Here is a 19,749-nt window from a genome sequence, read left to right as displayed (position 1 = left end):
GAGGAGACTGAGATTAAGTGCTGTGGACTAATTAATCTGGTGGAAGAACTTCCAAGGCAGTCTAATGTTGAAAAGGTGGAATGGCTACTATTGGGGGTTTTTAGCCAGACATATATTAAAAACTGAGAGCAAGTGGTCTACCAGAATGATTTTTAAAGTTTTGAGTTTGGCCAGAAAGAAAGCTCCAGTAAAGTTGGGCCTTCAAGAATGGAAGAGAGGAGAACTTGGTTGCTGAAAAGATTAGCAATAAAAATCCATGTACTTTGGAACTGGAACAACAGGATGGGCAGAGGGTATCACAAGACACAGCAGGACTCTAGCCTGTGCAGCCTCAAAATTGCAAAGAAAAGACTTTCCTTTGAGAAGAGAATCCCAGAGCACCATGTTCCAGAAGGCTTAGGGAATTTGTTCCTAGGGATTTGGTTCACAGTGCTCAGCAATCCAGGTACTTGATCCCTACAGCTAACAGAGAAGGAAGCTTGGCTACTGCTCCAACTGGCAGCAGACCTTGCCATGTGGTGCTGATTTTAGGCACATGGAGAATGCAAGAGTTGTTGGGTCAGTAAGGCTTCCATCTAGATTTCAGAAGGCCTGGGAGGCCAGGCAGTGTGCCCCAGAGAGGGCAGTATGTGAAGTTGTGAGTGTGCATTTGAAAATTTCATAGAGACCCTAGAAGGTTGGAGAAGCCAGAAACATGGATTGCCTGAGGAAAGTGGCAAGGAGGGAACAGAGCTGGCCAAAGACGGAAGCTGTCAGACTTGCAACCACCTGCCATGTCATAGGGGTGGAGGCATCCAAGCCCTTTGGAGTTTACACCTTGCCACAGATTGCCCAGGACACTAGACGTGGAACTACAGGACTTAATGTTTCCCCTCCTGGATTTTGAGCTTGACCCCATTCCTTTGTATGCCCATATTTTTACCTTTGCGAATAAGAATGTTTATCTTGTGTTATTGTATGTTGGAAGTGTTTGACTTTTCATTTGTACAGGGGCTCACAGTTAAAAGAGTTTGCTTTAAATCTCAGAGACTTTGGACTTTCACTTTTAAGCAATGCTAATACTGTTAGGATTTTGGCAACTCTTGGAGATGGTACAAAGGCATTTTGCATAAAGGGATGTGAATGAGTCTTCTGGAGGGCAGGGGTGGAATGCTATGGCTTGTATCTAGATGTCTCCTCAAAGCTTCATGCACTCATAGGTGGAGTTTTACAGAGGTGGCTGAATCTAGGGCAGTGGTGGTGAACCTATGGCATGCATGCCACAGCGGGCATGTATCATTGAAAGCTCTAAAAGGATTGTCATCACTGATCTAGGGTATGTGATACTAGGATTAAGGATGTGTGATAACTAAATTGGTTTAGCATAGTTCTGGGTGTGGATAATGGAAGACCCATCCTGGATGTGTGGGTGGCACCAACCCATAGGCTTTTAGCCTGAATGGAATGTAAAACAGCAGAAAAAAAGACAGGCTCACTGTTGCTTCCTCCTGTCTGCCATGCCATGGACTGTTTCTCCTCTGTGATGTCTCTCTGCCATGCCATTCTGTCTTGGAGTCAGCCAACTAAGGACTGAAACGTCTACAAACTAGAAGCCAAAATAAACCTTTCCTCCTCTAACTTGTAAGTGTTGGCTATTGTGACTCAGCAATGAGGAATATAACTAAGGCATAGATAAAGAACTGCAAACAATTCTTAAAGAGTATAATGGCACAAGGGAATATTAACAAAATAGTTTTGGATTTCCCCACATACTCTTCTCCTAGTGAAAATTATATTTCCCACCCCTTACTTACGGCTCCAACTAGAAAAAAATGCCAGATCTGAAGGTTGAAGAGATTCTACCCAGCCAATTTAAACCCTAAGACATAAAAATATGGTGCCACAATTTGTGGAGAGGTTAGGGTAAATAATTTCTATTGTCACAATTTACTAAAAGTAATATTTGCAATAGTCTGGAAGATGTTGCTGTTTTTGCTAAGCTTCCTCACTTACTCTTCCATAGAGCAAATAAAGTTAGTTATAGTTAAAATTTAATCTGTCTAGTCCTCATTGTGCAATAAGAAAAAGCACATAATTTTGAGCTCTAGCTTTTAGTCTGGGCTCTATCATTTACTCTCTGTGTTAACTTTTGAAAATTTATCTTAATTGTGAAATGGGCATTGTTACACAGCTGTATAATAAAAATGAATGAGAATAAATCTGAGAACAAATTTTTAAATGTTTCTGTGAACTACAGAAATATACTATGAGAGTTACACATTCAAAATTAGACTAAAGGAAATTATTTTAAGAATATCTCCTAGTTTATTAATAAAATGTACCTAGTGTGTTGATATTGCATCATTTAACATATATCCCCTAACTTACATTTCATCTCCAAAATACATTATTTTTCTATTTTGAAAGTGAATTTTCCCTCTGCTGACCAGCTTATCTAATTGATCCAAGTGGTTCTAAATATGTTTATTTCATTTCTTGATATTTGAGCTGTCAACAGTTTTAGTATTCCTAAAGAGCTGCATTATTTTCAAATGCTTTTTTTTTTCAGATCATCCATATCAACAACATTGAACTAATTAGCTCAGAAAAGCTCACTGCTTCTGAAATCCCTAAGGAAAATCACAACAAGCCTTGAGCCAATCTCTCTGTCAGTGACTTGTGCCAAATTCTTATTACCACCTTCTGTGATCACACTGTGACTCTGACAACTACGCTTGTGCAAAGAGCATTTCCTGCTCATATGGTAAATGGAAGGCAGAGCTAGGAATGTGAGAGCCCAATGTCATTCTCTTCAGGACAGGGCGCATGGAGTTACCTATCCTAAACTCTTCCTAACTGACTTGCTACAACACGGAAAGGATCTCCAGAACGTTATTTCTGGTAAACTTTACTATGAAGAGTTTCTTGGAAGAGCCATTACCAATGTTGTATTTAATAGCATTTATGAAAGAAGAAACACAAAAAGCCATTGGGCATTGTTGTGGTTCTCTTGAAATTAAAAAAAAAAAAAATGGAGGTTTCTTTTTACAAATACACACAATATTTTAAAAAATATAACATGAAAATAGCCATGATCTAAAATATTAAAACAAATCTCTAGTTATCAAAACATATAGTTGCTTATTATAAATGTCATTTCGGTTATTAACTGTTTTGCAGACATAACGGCACACAAAAGTCCTGCGGTTTCTAGAATTCTACATTAGAAGAATCTAGTACTATGTACATGTTTTTAAACTCTAAAATTAATTTTCCTTGGACTGCAAGCAGTGATCAAAGCATCTACAGAGGGTGAAATGCTTACAGCTGCAACACCAAGTGCTTTTCTTTTTCTTTCACAAAATCCAAACTATAATACAACAGCACCACCTATCGATGGAATGGCAGAATTGAAACCCTAAAATTACAACATGATAGCAAACATTTACTGGAATTAAAAATCAAGGAATAGAATGCAGAAATAATCAAAAGATTATAACTTGAACTTGTGTGATGCCACTAGTTGAAACACAGCCACTCACATGTTTATACCCTTAGTGAGAGTGTGTAATAGAAAACACTTGCCCCCCAACTCAGAAAGATAGCCGGAAGCTTCTCTGTCTAGATCTGGGATCTAGATGGCAAATAAAATGTCACGTGTAAGAATTCACCATGATGGAATATTCCTCATGTGAGCTGAAGTTCTTTTGTATGGAGAAAATTCATTTCATTAACATATTTGCAGTAAATTATTACATTCACCTTGGGGTACCTCACCCATCTTAACTCTTCTTCATCCCCTTCTCTTCTCCTTCCTCTATCTGTTGGCCTCCTTCCCTTTTGCAGAAGATCTACTGCCTTGTTTCCTATTATCTGTTTTTTGCTCTATGATTTATTTGGCATGAGAGAACTCACGCTGAAGTTCTTATTCCCACTATATCTTCCAGGAATGTTTCAGCTGAGAATTAAGATAAAACTTACTGATGGCTGCATCACTGCACGGCATCACTGGAAATACTTGGATGAAACAAATTCAAAACACCTCTGTGGGAAACATACTCACTTTAACACATACTTACTTTAGTCCATACAGCTATACAGGATTCCCACAAAAAAATTCCCACTGAAGACGAGCTCATAACTCAAAAATCAAAAAACTAACTGGGAAACCTTTCATTAATATGTGAGATTTTTAACATAAAAGCTCAAGCAAATTTTGAAAACAAATGGAACTTGTATAAATAAAAAATATAACTACTGAGATTGAAAACTCATAGATTGTTTAAAAGCGGGTATGACAGAGCTAAACCAATACTTAAATAAATGGAAGGCCATGTTAGAGTTATATAATGCACAGAGTGATAAATAATCGAAAATATAAAAGTGCAGTTGAGACACGGAAGATGGGGTAAATAAGCCCACATATATCTATCCAGATTTTCAAAGATGGACAAGAAATGGAATGATGAAGAGAAAATATAAAAAATGAAATGGCTGAAATTTTCCCTAATTTGAGGAAGAAAATGAATACCCAGTTGGCAATGCATACCGAGCACCAAACACGATAAACAGCAATGAAGCTCATAAGGAATGCAATGAAAACCCAGCAAACCAATGATGAATAAGTCATCTCAAATGGATACAGCAAGGCAGGGAAATTTTCTAAAGAGGAATGGCAATTCAATAAACTACAGAGTTTTCAAAAGTATGGTAAAGGCCGACAACTGGAGAAGGCTATCTTTAAGGGATAAGAGAAAACAACTCTTGCCCTATTCAAGTATTTTATTTTTATTTAACTAACATTTATATGGCACTTACCTCAAAGGGCATTCTAAAAGTGAATTAACTGACATAATTTGATAATCATAATAATCGAATAAAGTAGGAGTAATATTTTCATTTTACTAGTGAGAAAACTGGAGAGTACTGGGATTAAAGTACTATTCTCAATGTCTCATGGCTAGAAAAATCTTAGAATCTGGAGTTTTATCTCAGCAAAATTACTGCTTAAGAATAATGTCAAGCACATTTCTTTTATAAACATGTAGTGATCATAAAAATTTCTCATTGGAATAACTTTATAAAAAGATATGATTAAAAAGTGAAAAATTAAATTCAAAAAGGAGGAATGGTAAACAGAGAAAGTGGTAATTATGCAAACTTTAATGATAAAAAACAAAATAGGCCAGGGATTTAGCTCAGTGGCACTGCACCTGCCTCGCAAGCACAAGTTCCTGAGTTTGATCCCTGGTACCAAAAACAAAAACAAAGACATGAAGACTAATTTAGGGATTACACAGACAAGAAAGAAAGAAATACTGGTCACAATCACTAACTATTTATTCTAGTATGATGTTACAGGTAAAAAGAATATTTTTTTAGATAAATATAACATTTCTAAATGTGTAGGCACCTAGTACACAATACAGCAACATACAAAGCAATGTTTGACACAAGAAAAATCTAATACTTGGAAATAATTAATGGGTTCAGAAAGACAAAAAAATAATAGGAATCATTAAATATTTGAACTTAATAGTTATGAAGATATATACCAAAGCACTTATGAATCTAGATGGAAATTTTATATCACTAAATCCCATATTAGAAAGCATTTAAAAGTTTGGAAAATAATGAATTAATCACCCAACTCAAAAAGGTAGAAAGAAGAAAAACCAATAAATAGAATATGATAATTTTGTAATTCTCAATGTAATAACTGATTTAGATAAGAAGGTTTGACTATGTAACCGTTAAGTAAAAGGGTAACAGATGATTCAACTGACACAGAGCTGACACCACTGATCAATGCTGACAGCACTCTTAACAGCTGGCCACTTCTGATATGGTATAGTAAGAAGTGGATAGCATTATTCTGAAGTGCTCTTGCAAATATTTTGCTAATTAATTTCTTAAAATCAATTAATATAGTGAAACCTTTACATGTAAACTTCCAATTTACAGGACATTTTCAAGAGAAAACAAAATGTAGGTGAAAGCCCAAATTAAACAACCCCACCAGGAAATAATCACACTTGTTTATAAAATTGGATAATCTAAAGGAATACTGATCTAGTTTCTTGAACATATTAATATTAAGGAAAAAAAACTAGAAGAGGAATGTTCTACACTTAAATATTCCTTACAGAAATGTCATATACTGTCACTGATTGAATCATGGCCTGACACTAACTTTAAAAGGCACATGGAACTGAATGGAGGGAAGGGTGAAGACAGATATTAACTTATTTTAGGGAACTATTATTAATTTTATTACGTGTAATACATGTATACCCATGTGTACAGGAGCATAACTCATAACAGGTAAATCTGATGGTGGCAAAAAAAAGAAAAAAAATTTTAAATGGAGGTAGAGGAGAAGGGGGAAAAAGAATTGAGATGTAACCACAGTAAATGGAATCATTATGTCCTGGAAATATGTGCTAATTAGAAACAATGTTGTAGTAATGTAGAAAAATGTCAATTTTTAGAGAAACATACTGGAAAAATTAGGAGTAGTTGTATCTGTAATTTGTATTTTAAAATGTATCAAAAATACATGAAACTCATGATTTAATTATTAAATATAGGTAATCAGTTTGATTCCTCTGTTTATTTTTTCATGTTTGAAATTCTTATAATAATAAATTTCACAAATAAAAACCAAAGATAATGCAAGCAGTCTTGGGGCTTTGCTATCACTTGCTTTGGAAGATACTGAGCTGAGCTAGGTCTCTGTCTGTCTGTCTGTCTATCTGTGTGGGCCCCAGAGGCACCTAAGGCTGCTTCTTAAAGCTGCAGAATACATGAAATGTTCAGAGCAGAAGGCATTTCTTCTTTAGAAAGCACGGTATGCTGCCTGGACAGCAACCATGATGATGATCATGACACTAATCAAACTGGGGAGTCAATGATCAGACATGTCCTCATCTGGGTGTCTGTACTGAACCTATCATCTTACAATGTTAGGCAAGCACTCTAGGGCTCAAGGAACATCCTCAGCACCATCTACTTTTTCTTTTGATATAGGGTCTTGCTAAGTTACCCAGGCTGGGCTTGAACTTATTCCAACGCCAACTCTGAACCAAGCAAATTTGTATACCTTTTTATTATTCATCTTTTCATTGCTATAGCAAATATCTGAACTAAATCAACTTCATAAAAAGAAAATGTTTATTTTGGCTCACAGTTGAAGAGGCTCTAGAAGTCCATTATTGATTGGTCCTGTAGTCTTTGGACCTCTGGCAAAGCAGCACATCATGGCAGGAGCATGAAGCAAAGCAAACTGCTCAGTTCATGGCTGGGAATCAAGAAAGAGAGTGAGGAATGGACTGGTGTCCCACAGTGTCCTTCAAGGGCACACTCCCAGTGACATAAGCACTTCCCCATAGCCCCACCTCTTAAAGGTTCTACCACCACCTCCCAGCGGCACTAAGTCATCCAAATGTAGGCCACTGGAGGACATTTAAAATCCTAATTAAGAGAACCCAGATTATAACGGAGGTCCATCTGGGGTTAAAGGTAGTCTCAATAAAGAGAACTGATTTTTTGTATCCAGTTTTGTTATTACTTGGTTCAAAACATACACAACTTTTTTTTCTGGTTATCCAAGTCCATGAAGTTTCTGAGCTTAGCCCAAAAGAAACTGCCATTCTTCATCTACAATATAGAAGTTCAATATTATCTTGGCAAAAATTATGAAGGTGAATGCCATATGCTTTTATTTGGGCCTCAATCTGTTCAGCAGGGATGGGATAGGGGCTCTGAGGGACTTCAGATGGATAAGCCCCTAAAGAACCATAAGTAACAACAAGAGAGACTCTGAGCATTAAAGACAAAATGTAATACAGAAATCCATAAAGTGTTAACCCTAAAATGAAACACAGGACAGGTGATGGACAATGATCAGTTTACTTCAAACTTATGGTTCTTTTTTTCTTTCTTGTCTTTTGCCTTGCTGACTAGGGCCTCCTTTATGATGTTGAATAGAAATGACTATATGCGAGCATCTTCCTTTTCTTGCCAATCTAAATGGAGAGGCCTTCTAAATTTCTTCATTTAATATGATGTTGCCAAAGGCTTTTTAAATTTTGGTGCCTGTAAAACAGCAGGTACTAGTTTCCATCTAGATTGTTCTCAATGATCCAGTGAATGTATCCATCGTCAAGCTACTGTAAATTATTGGTGCTTAAAGTCTACAAGTGTTCCTTTATACAGAGAAATGCTCTAGAACAAATTACAGCCTCAGGGGTAATCAGAGGTAACAATTGACTATCTGCTTTGTAAATACCATTGAGATGTTGAAAGAAACATGCTCATATTTAGTGATCATTAATCTAAGACAAAGTACGAAAGTAAAAAATTCTTAGCAGCCTTTCCAAACAGCAAACAAAAATTTATTGCATGCAGTAAGCAAAACGAAGGAGGCTGGAAGTCAGAGTTACTGAGAGCAGAACTTCAGAGAAAGCATAATACTCTTTGCTAACATCAGACCTCTCCTAAGAAATGTGATTAGAATATGGAATGGAAATATCTAGTCACAGTTCTTCTTTATCTATGGGTGCTTCTCACAGATAACTCACATGTTCTCACTGTATGGAAGGTGGCTTTCAACAAGAGCCAGAACACCAGGCAAAAACTGCAATACATGTAATGACCTACTTTTGGAAATTATATACCACTACCTATATGATATTGTGTTGGCCACACAATTCAGTCCTTTTCAATGGTATTTCAAGGGCATGAGTATGAAGAGGCATGAATCATTAGTTGCCATCTCAAAGGCTACTGGCTACCACAGTCTGCCCCTCAGAACTGCAGATTCAAGCCCTTCCTGCATAAAAATATTTTATCCATTGTCCTAGAGCCCCAGATTTCACACCATAAAGTACCAGTATTATTTCATTCAGTAAATCAGATAGAAGTGCAAACCATCTTCCTTATTCTGCCAACTGACCTGGTGAGATCCTGCCAGAAATAACAGTTTAAGCCTAGTTGTTATCATCTTCTTTGTAAATCTCCAAGTCTCACCCATTCAGCTTCTAAAATGTGAAATCCGCCCCTTCATGAAATCACCACTGCTGCTGCTATAATTAAGCCCTAAGCATCTTTTTATGGACTATTACAGTCATTTTCTAACTGGTTTTGTCACTTCTGGGTCTTATCTTAAATCACTGTCTTCCCTGCTTCCTGCCAGTTATCACTAAAAATGTAAATATGGTCTTTTCACTCCGTGGCTCAAGAAACTTTACTAGCTCCTGTTACCTTTATAGGTTTAGAACAAGGTAGTACTGAGCACATTAAGGCCATCAGCTTTAGAATCAAACCACCTGTTTTCAACTTTGTTTAATCAATCAAGAATCAAAGAGATTGATTCTATCCATTTTATTCATTCTATCACAGTTAAGAACACAAAGGAATGAGCTTTAAGGTATATGATGGTACCATTCACTGGTATATGAAGTGCTGAGAATGAAGCAGGTTTAAGGAAAACGATGTGGTTGATTTAGCACATATTGAATTTAAGGTGCCCGTGAACAGCAAAGTGTGCAAATATTCGATGTTCCCTTAATATCCTATCTTGGATTAATACCCAAGATGGAATTTGATGTCCTCATTCCATAATGTTGGCACAAGTGGTAAATGGAAAATAATCTCTTTTCTTCTATATCTTAGTGAAGAATAAGGCAAGCTGTTGATTCCATATTCTTTCTCACAGTTCTTCTCTACTCCCATAATTTCCATATATTTTAAGTGTAAGACAGCGAATATTTAGAATCATAGAAGTGACAGGATCTGGAGTGAGTGCATTTTAAGAGATTATTTGAATTTAGTCCTATTAAGTTACAGATGAAGAAAATAAACTACACCTAGTTAAGTGATATACTCAAGGTTACAGTGCCAAAAGTGGAGCTAATATTCAGATTTTCTAATTTCATTCAAAAGTTTATTCTACTACCCAGATTTCTCTAGCAGCATTTCTCAGAGCATAAACTATGTGAGCTCAGTGAATAAAATGACCGAAATGTCATTTTAATACTGGCTACAATTTCCATTACTGGAGAGTTGCAGTGAACAATCTGTTTACGTGACCCAGAATTTAATGGCAGAATACCTTTCCCACCATGTATTAGTGTCAGTAGGGAATGTTGTGGAAAATGATGTACCATGCCATTCTTGGGCATGACCATGGTGGGTCTGAAAGGCACTCATGGGCTCAGTAGAATTATCTTGATGAGTTGAAATTAGAATGATGCAAAAGACGTTCATTCATTTTGACAGATTTGTGCTGTTATTGGAAACAGAAAGTATATAAATGAGTATGTTTCATTAATAAATGAGTATTGATCTTTTTCAAATGAGGAGAGGATCAGAGATGATAGGAGGAGGAAGGGATCAGAAGGGGTTGACAAAAAGAATTGAGATGTGTTAAGTACATGTACAAATTCCCCACAAAGAATATAACCATTATGTGCAGCAAATATGTCCTAATAAAAATAAAAACTAAAGAAAAAGCTAGTATAGAGTTGTGTAATGAGCTACCCAGAAATTATTGATCATTGCAGGGGGGTGTCTGAAAGATCTGATTTCTCCTACATAAGTAGTAATGCAAAACTGTATACCTAATCAGGAGTTCAGGGCTTCCAACTGGAGAACTGTTCTTCTTTTGTTTTTTTCATGTTCTTTTCATGTTAGGAACTGGATAATGAAGCTGCTATGTTTTCATTTTGTGGGAGACAGGAAAATAAATTAAATGGTATTAGGGTTTGATAATAAGTAATACTGTTGCTGTGAAGTGGTACACATTTGTAATTGTAAAATTACTAAGAAAATGTTAAATGAATATTAATTTTCATTTCTACTATAAAGCAAGCAATTTAAATATTACAATAAATGAATAATCATGCCAATGAATTATTTAACATTAATCAAATATTACTTGCTAAAAATGTCCTGTTAATTAAAAAATCTAAAACACAACAAATAAGCAATATAATGGAAAGATGAAAAGGCCATCCACATAAATGTCTACTCAAGATTTTGCCAGCTTCACTATAGCTACAAATTAAGAAAAATCACAAGTCAAGAAACTTTCTACTTTTAAAAATACATGTTGAAAGTAGTTTTTTCTCTGTATTTATACAATCAAATCCATAATTACTATGTGTATATTAATGGAAAGAACAATTGATATAGAATTATACAGTATATACTATACCATTACTATTTCCATACATTAATGGAAAGAAATAGAATATGCAAATACCTCTGAACTTATAGGTCTGTCACTAAAGGGCTCTATGAGTATGGATTCTCCAATGTCTTCCAGAAAGTGAAAGAATTACAGAAACTGTCAGCAATGTGCAAATATTAGACATTTGACTGAACCAGTCAGTACTACATCCCCTGCTCTCACTTGATGAAAGCACAGTTAAAAGAATTTTTTTTCTGGTAGTAAGGATGAATTAGGGCCTTCACACTAAGTTACATACCTAGCTACCCCTGCTTTTTAAAAAAATACTGATATAGAGTCTCACTACATTGCTAAGTTGTCCAGCCTGGGCTCAAACTTGTGATCTTCCTTCTTTCAGTCTACCAGAGTGCTGAGATTATATGCATGTACCACTGTGCTCCACTGACAGTGAAGTTTTTAAATTTCAGTACATGTGAGTTTTGTTCCTCTGGTAAATCCTTATTGAGACACAGTGCAGTTCAAGGCTCCATGCTAGAGCTATGCATAAGACAAATCCTTGGCAACCTTAAGCTTGAATCCAGGAGAAAAGTAAGTAATTATCTGCAAATACAAGATTTACAATTGTCATAAGGTTAGAGATAAGCTACTGTGAAATTGATAAACTGTAATTATTAGATTAAAATAACTGGAGAAAGTTTTATTACAATATATCATGCATGCTCTTTCTTGAAGAATAATAGGTAAGATTAAATATGCACAGTGGGGAAAAAATTCTAAAGAGAATAAAAACGAGGAAAACTATGGATATATGTAGTAGCGACATTTAGAGTAATTCCCTTGAACTATAGAAAAGGGTGCTAATATTGTAGAGTATAAACCTCTCTTATTTGTAACATGGTGAACTTCAGTAAGTTAATTTTAATTAGCTAATGTATTCTTCTACATGAAGCTATATGCTTTTGAAATTTGGGAACTACATATTCTGAACTATACTAAAATACATGTGCCTAAAATTTATGACTTAAAAAGTCAGAAAATCTTAGTCTTTCAACCAATTGCTACAAAATGCTTTCCTCAGGTAAGAAAATATCCTGTTTTATTAATACCTTCCATATGCCAGGAAGTATACCTAATTCTTTGCACAGATTAATTTTTCCATTTATCCCATATATGAGATATACATTATCCCTATTTTAGAAAGAAAAAAGCTAAGGTGGAAACTAGGTAAGCTGCTACAAAGTGCAGAAGCTAAGGTCTGCCTGGGCGTGGTTTCCAAGGAGCACCTCAATGTCTCTACTTTGCAGAAAAATGAAACAAAAACAAAAACAAAAGCTTCACAAAGCCAGATTTTGACCTGTTTCGTGCAAACACAAGCTTTCATATAAATTAAATTTAACTTAATTCCAGTCAGTGAATGAAAGTCTTTGAGTCAAGATGTTGCCCCAAAATTAGGTGTGACAATGATATACAATTTATGAACAGGTTGCTTTGAGTCTGTTTTCCTACAAATAGCCCTGGCAGAGCTATTTCTGGTGCACTAATCACCTTAATTTTCAGATGTTTGCAGGTACCAGATACGTAGTTTGATTTTATGTAATTTATTCAGGCATAGAAGCGCAGCTTTCACTTCACGCCAGCTTTCTACAGGGCTAAAGATATTTATCTGTACATGACCCAGCCAGTGCCTTAATTTTGCACAATTAATATTATGAATTTTAAGGAATAGGCATACGTTCAATGCCTTAGAGCTTGAGTCTCATGGCCTCCAGCTGAAACTGCAGCAGTGGCCGGGTTAGGAGAGAGACAGGAAGCGGTGTTTCAGAGAGGCAGAAATACTACAACACTCTCGAGCTTACCCTGCTGGGAAAAAAAGCTACCGCCCCGCCTAAAGGAACCGGATAGCTCAAAAAGCTACCAGCCCCTTCCTCGCCCTTTCTCGCTCACCATTTCCGCTTCCGGGGATGTGACTTCCGGGCCCTCCGGCATGAGGGGCGGGGCTAGAGAGGAGCCGGAAGTTGCCCTACTTCCGGTACGGGAAACTTAGCTGCTACCCTGACCCGGCTTGACAGGTGCGGTTCCTGCAAGTAGCGCTCTCTCCTTTCCCCTCGCTCCTGTCTAACCTTCAAACTGGTTTGCCGCCACCGTCCCGCAGCTTCTGTCTCCGAACGCGCCCCTTCCCTATGTTCCGGGGCAGGAGTCCTGACACCCAAGACCCGCCCGCCGGTTCCCCGTCATGTCCGAAGTGACTAAAGAGCTGATGGAGCTGGTGTGGGGCACCAAGAGCAGCCCCGGGCTCTCGGATACCATCTTCTGCCGTTGGACGCAAGGTACCCTCGCTGGTCTGTCACCTGCGAGAGTGTGGCTGTGGCGCCTGTCGCTGCAGCCCCTCGGGTGCCCGGCGTTCTGCCCCGGTCCCGATGCCCGGCGTGGAATTGGATTTTCTAGAAACGCCCTGTCCGCCCGGGGTGGGGGTGGGGGTGGGGCTGGCTGGCTGGAGCCCGGCCACAGCTGCCCACTGCCGTCTCCGTGCTACCTTGCAGCTGGGGACAAGGGGCGACAGAGAGGTCGATCCCACTGCTGGCCTGCAGTGGACAGCGAAGGTGTGTCCCCTGCCCGCGGGGCAGTTTCCCAGCCCCTGTTGTTGTGGCCGCCCCGACCTTTACCCACTAACAGCGCTATGTGATTAAGGTTTGGTCTGTTTTCTCTTGGGAGAGGAGTCCACAGGAAGGTTAAGGTGGCCCATGCCAGAAAGCAGTTTCGTTGTTTGTCTTGTAGTTATGTGGTTCAGGGTGGTACCTTGAGTGCAAACGCAGGGTTGCTTGCTCCGAAGTGTTCCCTTGGCCCCAGGCATCCCTGGTTTTGAGATAATGTATTAGTATCTGATCGTATCTGTTACTGTGTAAAAGAAACAGGCACAGCGTTTCTCGTGCCAGTCTAGGGTTATCCAGACAGGATTTTGGCTTATATAAGAAGCTTTATTAATGGTACAGATAATAAGGAAATTAAAATACCACGTATTGAATTTCTTCACTGTTCCGGCCTCTATACTGGGCATTTTATACTAGTAATTATCTTTAGTTTTTAAATTTCCATAATAAAATATAACACATTCTTAAGGTAATTTAAGAAAAATACGGTGATGTTAAGAACATACTTTTGGAGTCAGATCACTTATGTATGTTGAGCACTATTGTTATTTATAGAAATCTATTCCCAAAGAATTGGGATGATTTTTTAGCACAGTAAATATGAATCCCTATTTCCAAATGTGTAACTCTGTAACAAAAATTAAGGATTTAGGTAATCCTTTCTTCTCTTATAGCTCTGTCAATTTCAAGAGCCAGTAAAGTTAGAATAATGATTTATTAGAGTCAGTTGGACTAATTAGTATATTGCTCTTGTCTTCCAAATGAGAAAAGTGAATGGTGGAGGTTAAATGACTGGGCCAAAGTTGCACAAATTGATAGATATAGGAGTGAATTATTCCAAGTCTCTCAGCTCCCGATTCAGCTCTGTTTTCATTATTTTGCTTTGAGTTTCTAAACTCCACTTTTTTAGTTTGGCCCTTTTTACACATTTTGTCATTTAACTAATATTTTCTGAAATCTTAGACACCTGCATTTGCAGATTTTATTTTAAAACTTAACTCCTTTGGTTTACTTATTCTAATAGTGAACAGTTCTAAATACACAAACTAAAGGATTCAGAAAGTTTTACTTGCATTGGAATCTGTCAAGGCTCATTATGCATTTAACAATGTAGCATACGTTGATATGTTTGTTTATAACGTGATACAAATTCAAGGAAAACTTTTAGGCAATTCTAGTAAGAGCACAGTTTTTGGATTAAGTATGTACTTGGGTTATGGGTTCACATTATTTAATTTTTAAAGCCTCAGTTGCCTTCTCTGTAGAATGCATATAGAAGTATTGCCGACATAATAAGGTTGTCATGAAGATTAAAGGCCACATAAATACATTTAGCTGATTAGCACAATAGTAAATGCTCAGCAATTGATAGCTATTGCTGTATTAATTTAAAAAGCATGTAACTGTGGACTGAGCCAAAGATCATGTGACTTTGCCCTGACAATTTTAAGACATGATTGTTTATTTGATAGGTAATCATTATTCTAAAAAATACTTTATCATGACATATTAGAATGCTTTTCCTACCACCCTTTACTCAGGGGAAAGTTTCTTAACAAGATTAAAGATTAGTTCAATGAGTCTCATTCAAGAATAAAGAATTTTTTCCCCCAGAGAGTATAGATAGTTATATTGTGGATCTACGATTCTTCCTGGTTTTACACTGGTCAAGATTTTAAGGCAACATTTTTTTTTAATTATCACCTCTAAATCAGAAGGGAATGCTATTAATTAGTATTGAAACTGTTGTATTCATTCCTTCATCCCTGGAGGTCATTGCTAAATATTGCTGTGGCAGTCACTTGCGATTGTGGGAACAGGCACAAGACACTGCTTTGCCGCATTAGTCATGTGTCATCAACACTGGCTTTATTTTTATAATCGATAACTGTACTTGAATTGACAACTGCAGTTTCCGTCATTTGGAAGCAAGTTATAGATGAAAATGTGTAGAATAAATGAAAAGTTCTATGTACAGATCTTCCATTCTGTATAATAAATTGCATTTATTGGTTAAGTTAAATTATTTTGATGTGGTTGTTAAAATAAGCTATAAGAGTGGTATACAGTTACTGTTTTAAAATTGATTTGACATTTTTAGATAATTCTGCAAATCTTTTATGTTTAAAAAATGTGAGGTAGGTTTTGTAGTTGTTGTTTCATTTTTGCCAGATTTCATTTCATTGTATTTTTTGAGACAAAGTTTCACTATGTAATTCAGGCTAGCTCTGAACTCCCGGCAATCCTCCTGTCTCAGCCTCTCCAGTACCAGGATTACAGACATGTGCCACCATGCCCAGCTTGCCTGTTTTTATTTTAAAAATAATAAACCACTTAATTTAAAGGCTTGAAGTTGCCTTTTTTGCCCCCACTTAATCCAGTACTCAGGAGACAGTAGCAGGAGGATCGATACATGTTGGGCACCAGTCTGGGCTACATAGTGAGTTCAAGGCCAGCATGAACTACATAGTGAGACCCTGTCTGCAAAACACAAAACAATAATAAAAATTAACTTGGAAATGTATTCTCTCCTCCATGTTTCCTCCTTCTCAATTGCCTATAGTACTGTTTAAAGACAAGCAAGTGTTTTTCAACTCTCTTAGTTTATTAGCACCACTTATTTTCCAGTGGTGGCGAACCTATGACATGTGGCAGTGGACTGTTTGTTCTCACTGAAAGTCGTAAAAGGTTCACCATCACTAAACTACATGAGTATTAAGGCCCTTTCAGCTGAGACTTGGTAAAGTGGAAGGGAAGACAGTAAACGTAGTATAGCACACATTAAGCACAGACAGTCCTGAGAAGGTGAAGGGATGGGGATTCTGGAGTGGAGTAGCCTGGATGGGCCTGCTTTGGCGATGTGATTTGACCAGCTGCTTGGAGTCACTGATCATGTGGGTTTCTGAACAAGGCGAGAGTGACTGGAGAGAGGGAGGGAAAGGGAGAGTAATAAAAGATGAAAGAAATGGTATGAGCCAAGTCATAGTTGGCTTCTAGACCATTCCCAGTTCTTCTGCTTTTACCCTGAAGTGGGAAGTCTTTGAAAGGTTTGGAGTAAGATCTTTCAAATTTTTAAAGGACTGGTCGCTGTGTTTAAGGATAAATTGAACAGAAAGGTCAAATGAGAGATCATTGCGGTAACTCGGGAGAAAAGATGATGGTTTGCATGAGAACAGTAGTAGTGAGAAAGTGGAAGAAAGTGCTCAGATTGACCACATCCCAGCGACATCAGAATGAGAATCATCTAGATCTAATAGAGGTGGTGTCAGTGTTATAAACGAAAACATTGAACTTACTTACTGGAATTCATTCTTTTCAGTATTGATTGTGCAGCATAGTGGTTTTTGCACATCTTTTCTATGAAAGGCCAGTGGCCTTTTCTTTTCTTTTTTAATACTCCTCCTCTCTGTGATTGCAGCCACAGTATGAGGATGGCTCTTCCAAAACTTTATTTATAAAAGCATATGAAGATTGTAGTTTGCCAGTCCCTAATTTAGATTATGAATTTCAAATACCATTTTTCTATCTTTAATACTAAAGCCTTTAGGTTACTTTCTTGTTGCACTTAAAGATTAGCCAGAAAGAGAAAAACTGAATTTTGCTATTTAGGTTGTTTTGTTTTGTTTTTGCAGGGGGCGGTGTGGCGATTCAGGAGGAGTAAGGACAAAAGCTGTATTTGATTGAAATTACAGTTTTAGGTTTTTATTATAGTTGGCACTCTTAATTACATGATATGAAAAATGAGATTTATTACATTACTTAATAAAAGTAAAGGGTGAATTAAAAATATATGTATAAAATGTATTAGCTAATTTGCTTGGGTTAAAGTTTTGAAAGTATATTTGGGCTTTTATTATAGTGTTAGAATTAGAATTATACCAAAGTAATAAAAAGATACACATTAGCATTAATTTTTCTTTAAATTGAGGAGAGTAGTGTGGATCTCACCCTTTCCAAGATTTTGTTGTTGTTAGAAGCCTTTTATTTCTCTCCAGTATATTTTTTCTTTTCTCCAACATAAAATCATAATCCACCTGTCAGCCAACTTTTTTAAATTCACAAGTTGTAAACACACGTAATAAAGTTAGTTGTATGGTACTTTTAATACCTAAGTTTTTTATTCAAAGACTTAAAAAATAGCCATCATAAAGCATATGTATTATGCTTAACAGTTGTGAAAGTCGTATTTAATTCTTACAGCAACTCTGAAAGATGTGGAAGGACACCTGTAATTATCCTCATTTCTGTAGATAAGGAAAATAAGGCCCAGTTCAAATTCGTGACCCAGCCAAGATCATTTAACTTACACAAAGTCAGATCAAGCTTTTCTATGGCCTGTGTTTATATGGAGGCTAGAATAATTGAGGGCCCAGTTGTCAAACTGGTTTGAGTAATGTGTATATATATTGAGGGAGAGATGAAAATAAGACAGCAGAAAGTTTCAAAGAAGATAGGGCTCAGGTTTAAATTAATTATGGGCTATAAAATGAGAAACAGACTTTTCTTTGGTCTATAGTACTTTGAAATGTGATATAAAATGATATATTTCGGATCAGTTGTGAGATGGGTAATATTCTAATCAGAAAGAAATCAGCCATTTTGTGATAAGTTAATTCTTTTTAAAACTAGAAAACAATTGAAAATGTCAGACAAGAAAAGTAGCTCTGTCCTAAGAAATTCAAATTAAAATTAATTAAAAAAAACTTACAGGCGAATACTTACCATAGTCATCTTTTAGTACAGAATACTTAATTTCCATTTGATTGACTTTAATTAATTTTATGCTCCAGTAGCCTTCGTCATAATTAATTAATGCACTCAAATGTATATACTAGCATTAAAAATTGAAATAAAGCTTATCTGCCTAGAGTTCTCACCGTGGATTCTAATATGCAAGATGCAAAAGCAACCCACTGTGCTGTAGGTCTAACTATAGGCTTCATCCATGGATCTTGAAAATTGCATCACATTATTAGAATTTTTAAGGAGAGCTATAATCCATCACTAATTAACACTCATTGCACACCCTGGAAATATAGCAGAGCCTTTCTCCTCCACTCATTACAGCGCCAGGAGCCCTTATTTCCACAGAGCAAATGGAAGGCCTCTTGCCTTCACCCTTGCTGCCAGGTTGGACTTCAGATTTGATTGTCTTAATGCAATAATAGCACCTTCAGTTGTCACTTGTCCTTCTTAAATTTGTCCCATCTACCTTATCTGTTTTTGATTCTCCCATTTGTTCTGTCTGATTCTCAGTCTACTGTGCATTGCTGGGGAAAATTGTGCCCAGGATCAATACAAATGCAGTAATTAAAACTTAGCTGAGCTCTCAGTGGTTCTTAGCTCTTATCTCTGTCAGCTTTATTTGTGCTTTTCAGGATTAGCATCCTCACTTACTTACCCTGCTCATTCCTCTCACTTCCAGTAAGTAGCATCTCTTCACTTCCTCTTTGCCTGTCTACTCAACTTAGAAGCACTTAAGATTTACATCTTAGAGCTGGTGTGAGGCTCTAAGATTAGTGGCTTTAAAGGTTTTTGAATACAGGCTTTCATTATCCTTTTAAAAATGAAGGGCTTCAATATGAAAAATACAAAATTAGTATAAAACCAATGGCATTGCTTTATATTTTTGCAAATCTTTTTAGTCTAGCTCGTTAGATAGCTGGATATTCCTCTCCATGCAGTCTGTTGCAATATGTGGTTTTGGTTGAAGTGTATAGAGAAAATCTAGTCTCACGCAGATAGGTAATTGAAAAAAATACTGCAATAGCCCTTTCAAATAAGTGGATATTCTTTGGTACCACCATGGAACTTGACAGGTGGTAAAGTCTTTGAAGTTGGTTACAATGTGGAATTTGAAGGCACATCGTTAACTTCTCTTACTCTTACATTTAAATCCATTGGTCTGTCTTGTACTTTGAATGGATC

General features: G+C 36.8%; 1 protein-coding gene and 1 long non-coding RNA gene across 12 annotated transcripts in view; one reads left to right on the top strand and one right to left on the bottom strand.

Moving 5' to 3' along the window:
- The window catches only part of LOC110344879 (uncharacterized), a 465,109-nt gene extending 451,839 nt beyond the window's left edge, over positions 1-13,270 (bottom strand). For all 5 annotated transcript variants that reach the window (XR_015449606.1, XR_015449603.1, XR_015449604.1 and 2 more), the window contains exons 1-3: positions 13,118-13,270; positions 10,602-10,693; positions 7,167-7,279 (exon numbers count right to left, since the gene is read on the bottom strand). This is a non-coding gene — a long non-coding RNA (uncharacterized LOC110344879). The remainder of the gene's footprint in view (positions 1-7,166; positions 7,280-10,601; positions 10,694-13,117) is intronic.
- Mindy3 (MINDY lysine 48 deubiquitinase 3) overlaps positions 13,167-19,749 on the top strand; it is an 84,291-nt gene continuing 77,708 nt past the window's right edge. For 5 of the 7 annotated variants that reach the window (XR_002387798.2, XM_087207087.1, XM_087207086.1 and 2 more), the window contains exon 1: positions 13,326-13,500. Coding sequence is in view for 3 of the 7 variants with exons in the window: in XM_087207086.1 (XP_087063212.1) it covers positions 13,407-13,500 (94 nt within the window). In the remaining 4 variants the exon portion in view is untranslated. Of the gene's footprint in view, positions 13,243-13,325; positions 13,501-19,749 lie in introns of those variants that run through there. The other 2 variants (XM_087207088.1, XM_087207089.1) reach the window with 2 other exon arrangements.

This window comes from Heterocephalus glaber, unplaced genomic scaffold (genome assembly GCF_053883595.1).
Source record: "Heterocephalus glaber isolate CG9 unplaced genomic scaffold, H.glaber_assembly_v1.0 deba00000768, whole genome shotgun sequence".
NCBI classification, from domain to species: domain Eukaryota; kingdom Metazoa; phylum Chordata; class Mammalia; order Rodentia; family Bathyergidae; genus Heterocephalus; species Heterocephalus glaber.
The sequence above is the reverse complement of the archived record's forward strand: the minus strand, read 5'-3'. Positions and strand labels throughout refer to the sequence as shown.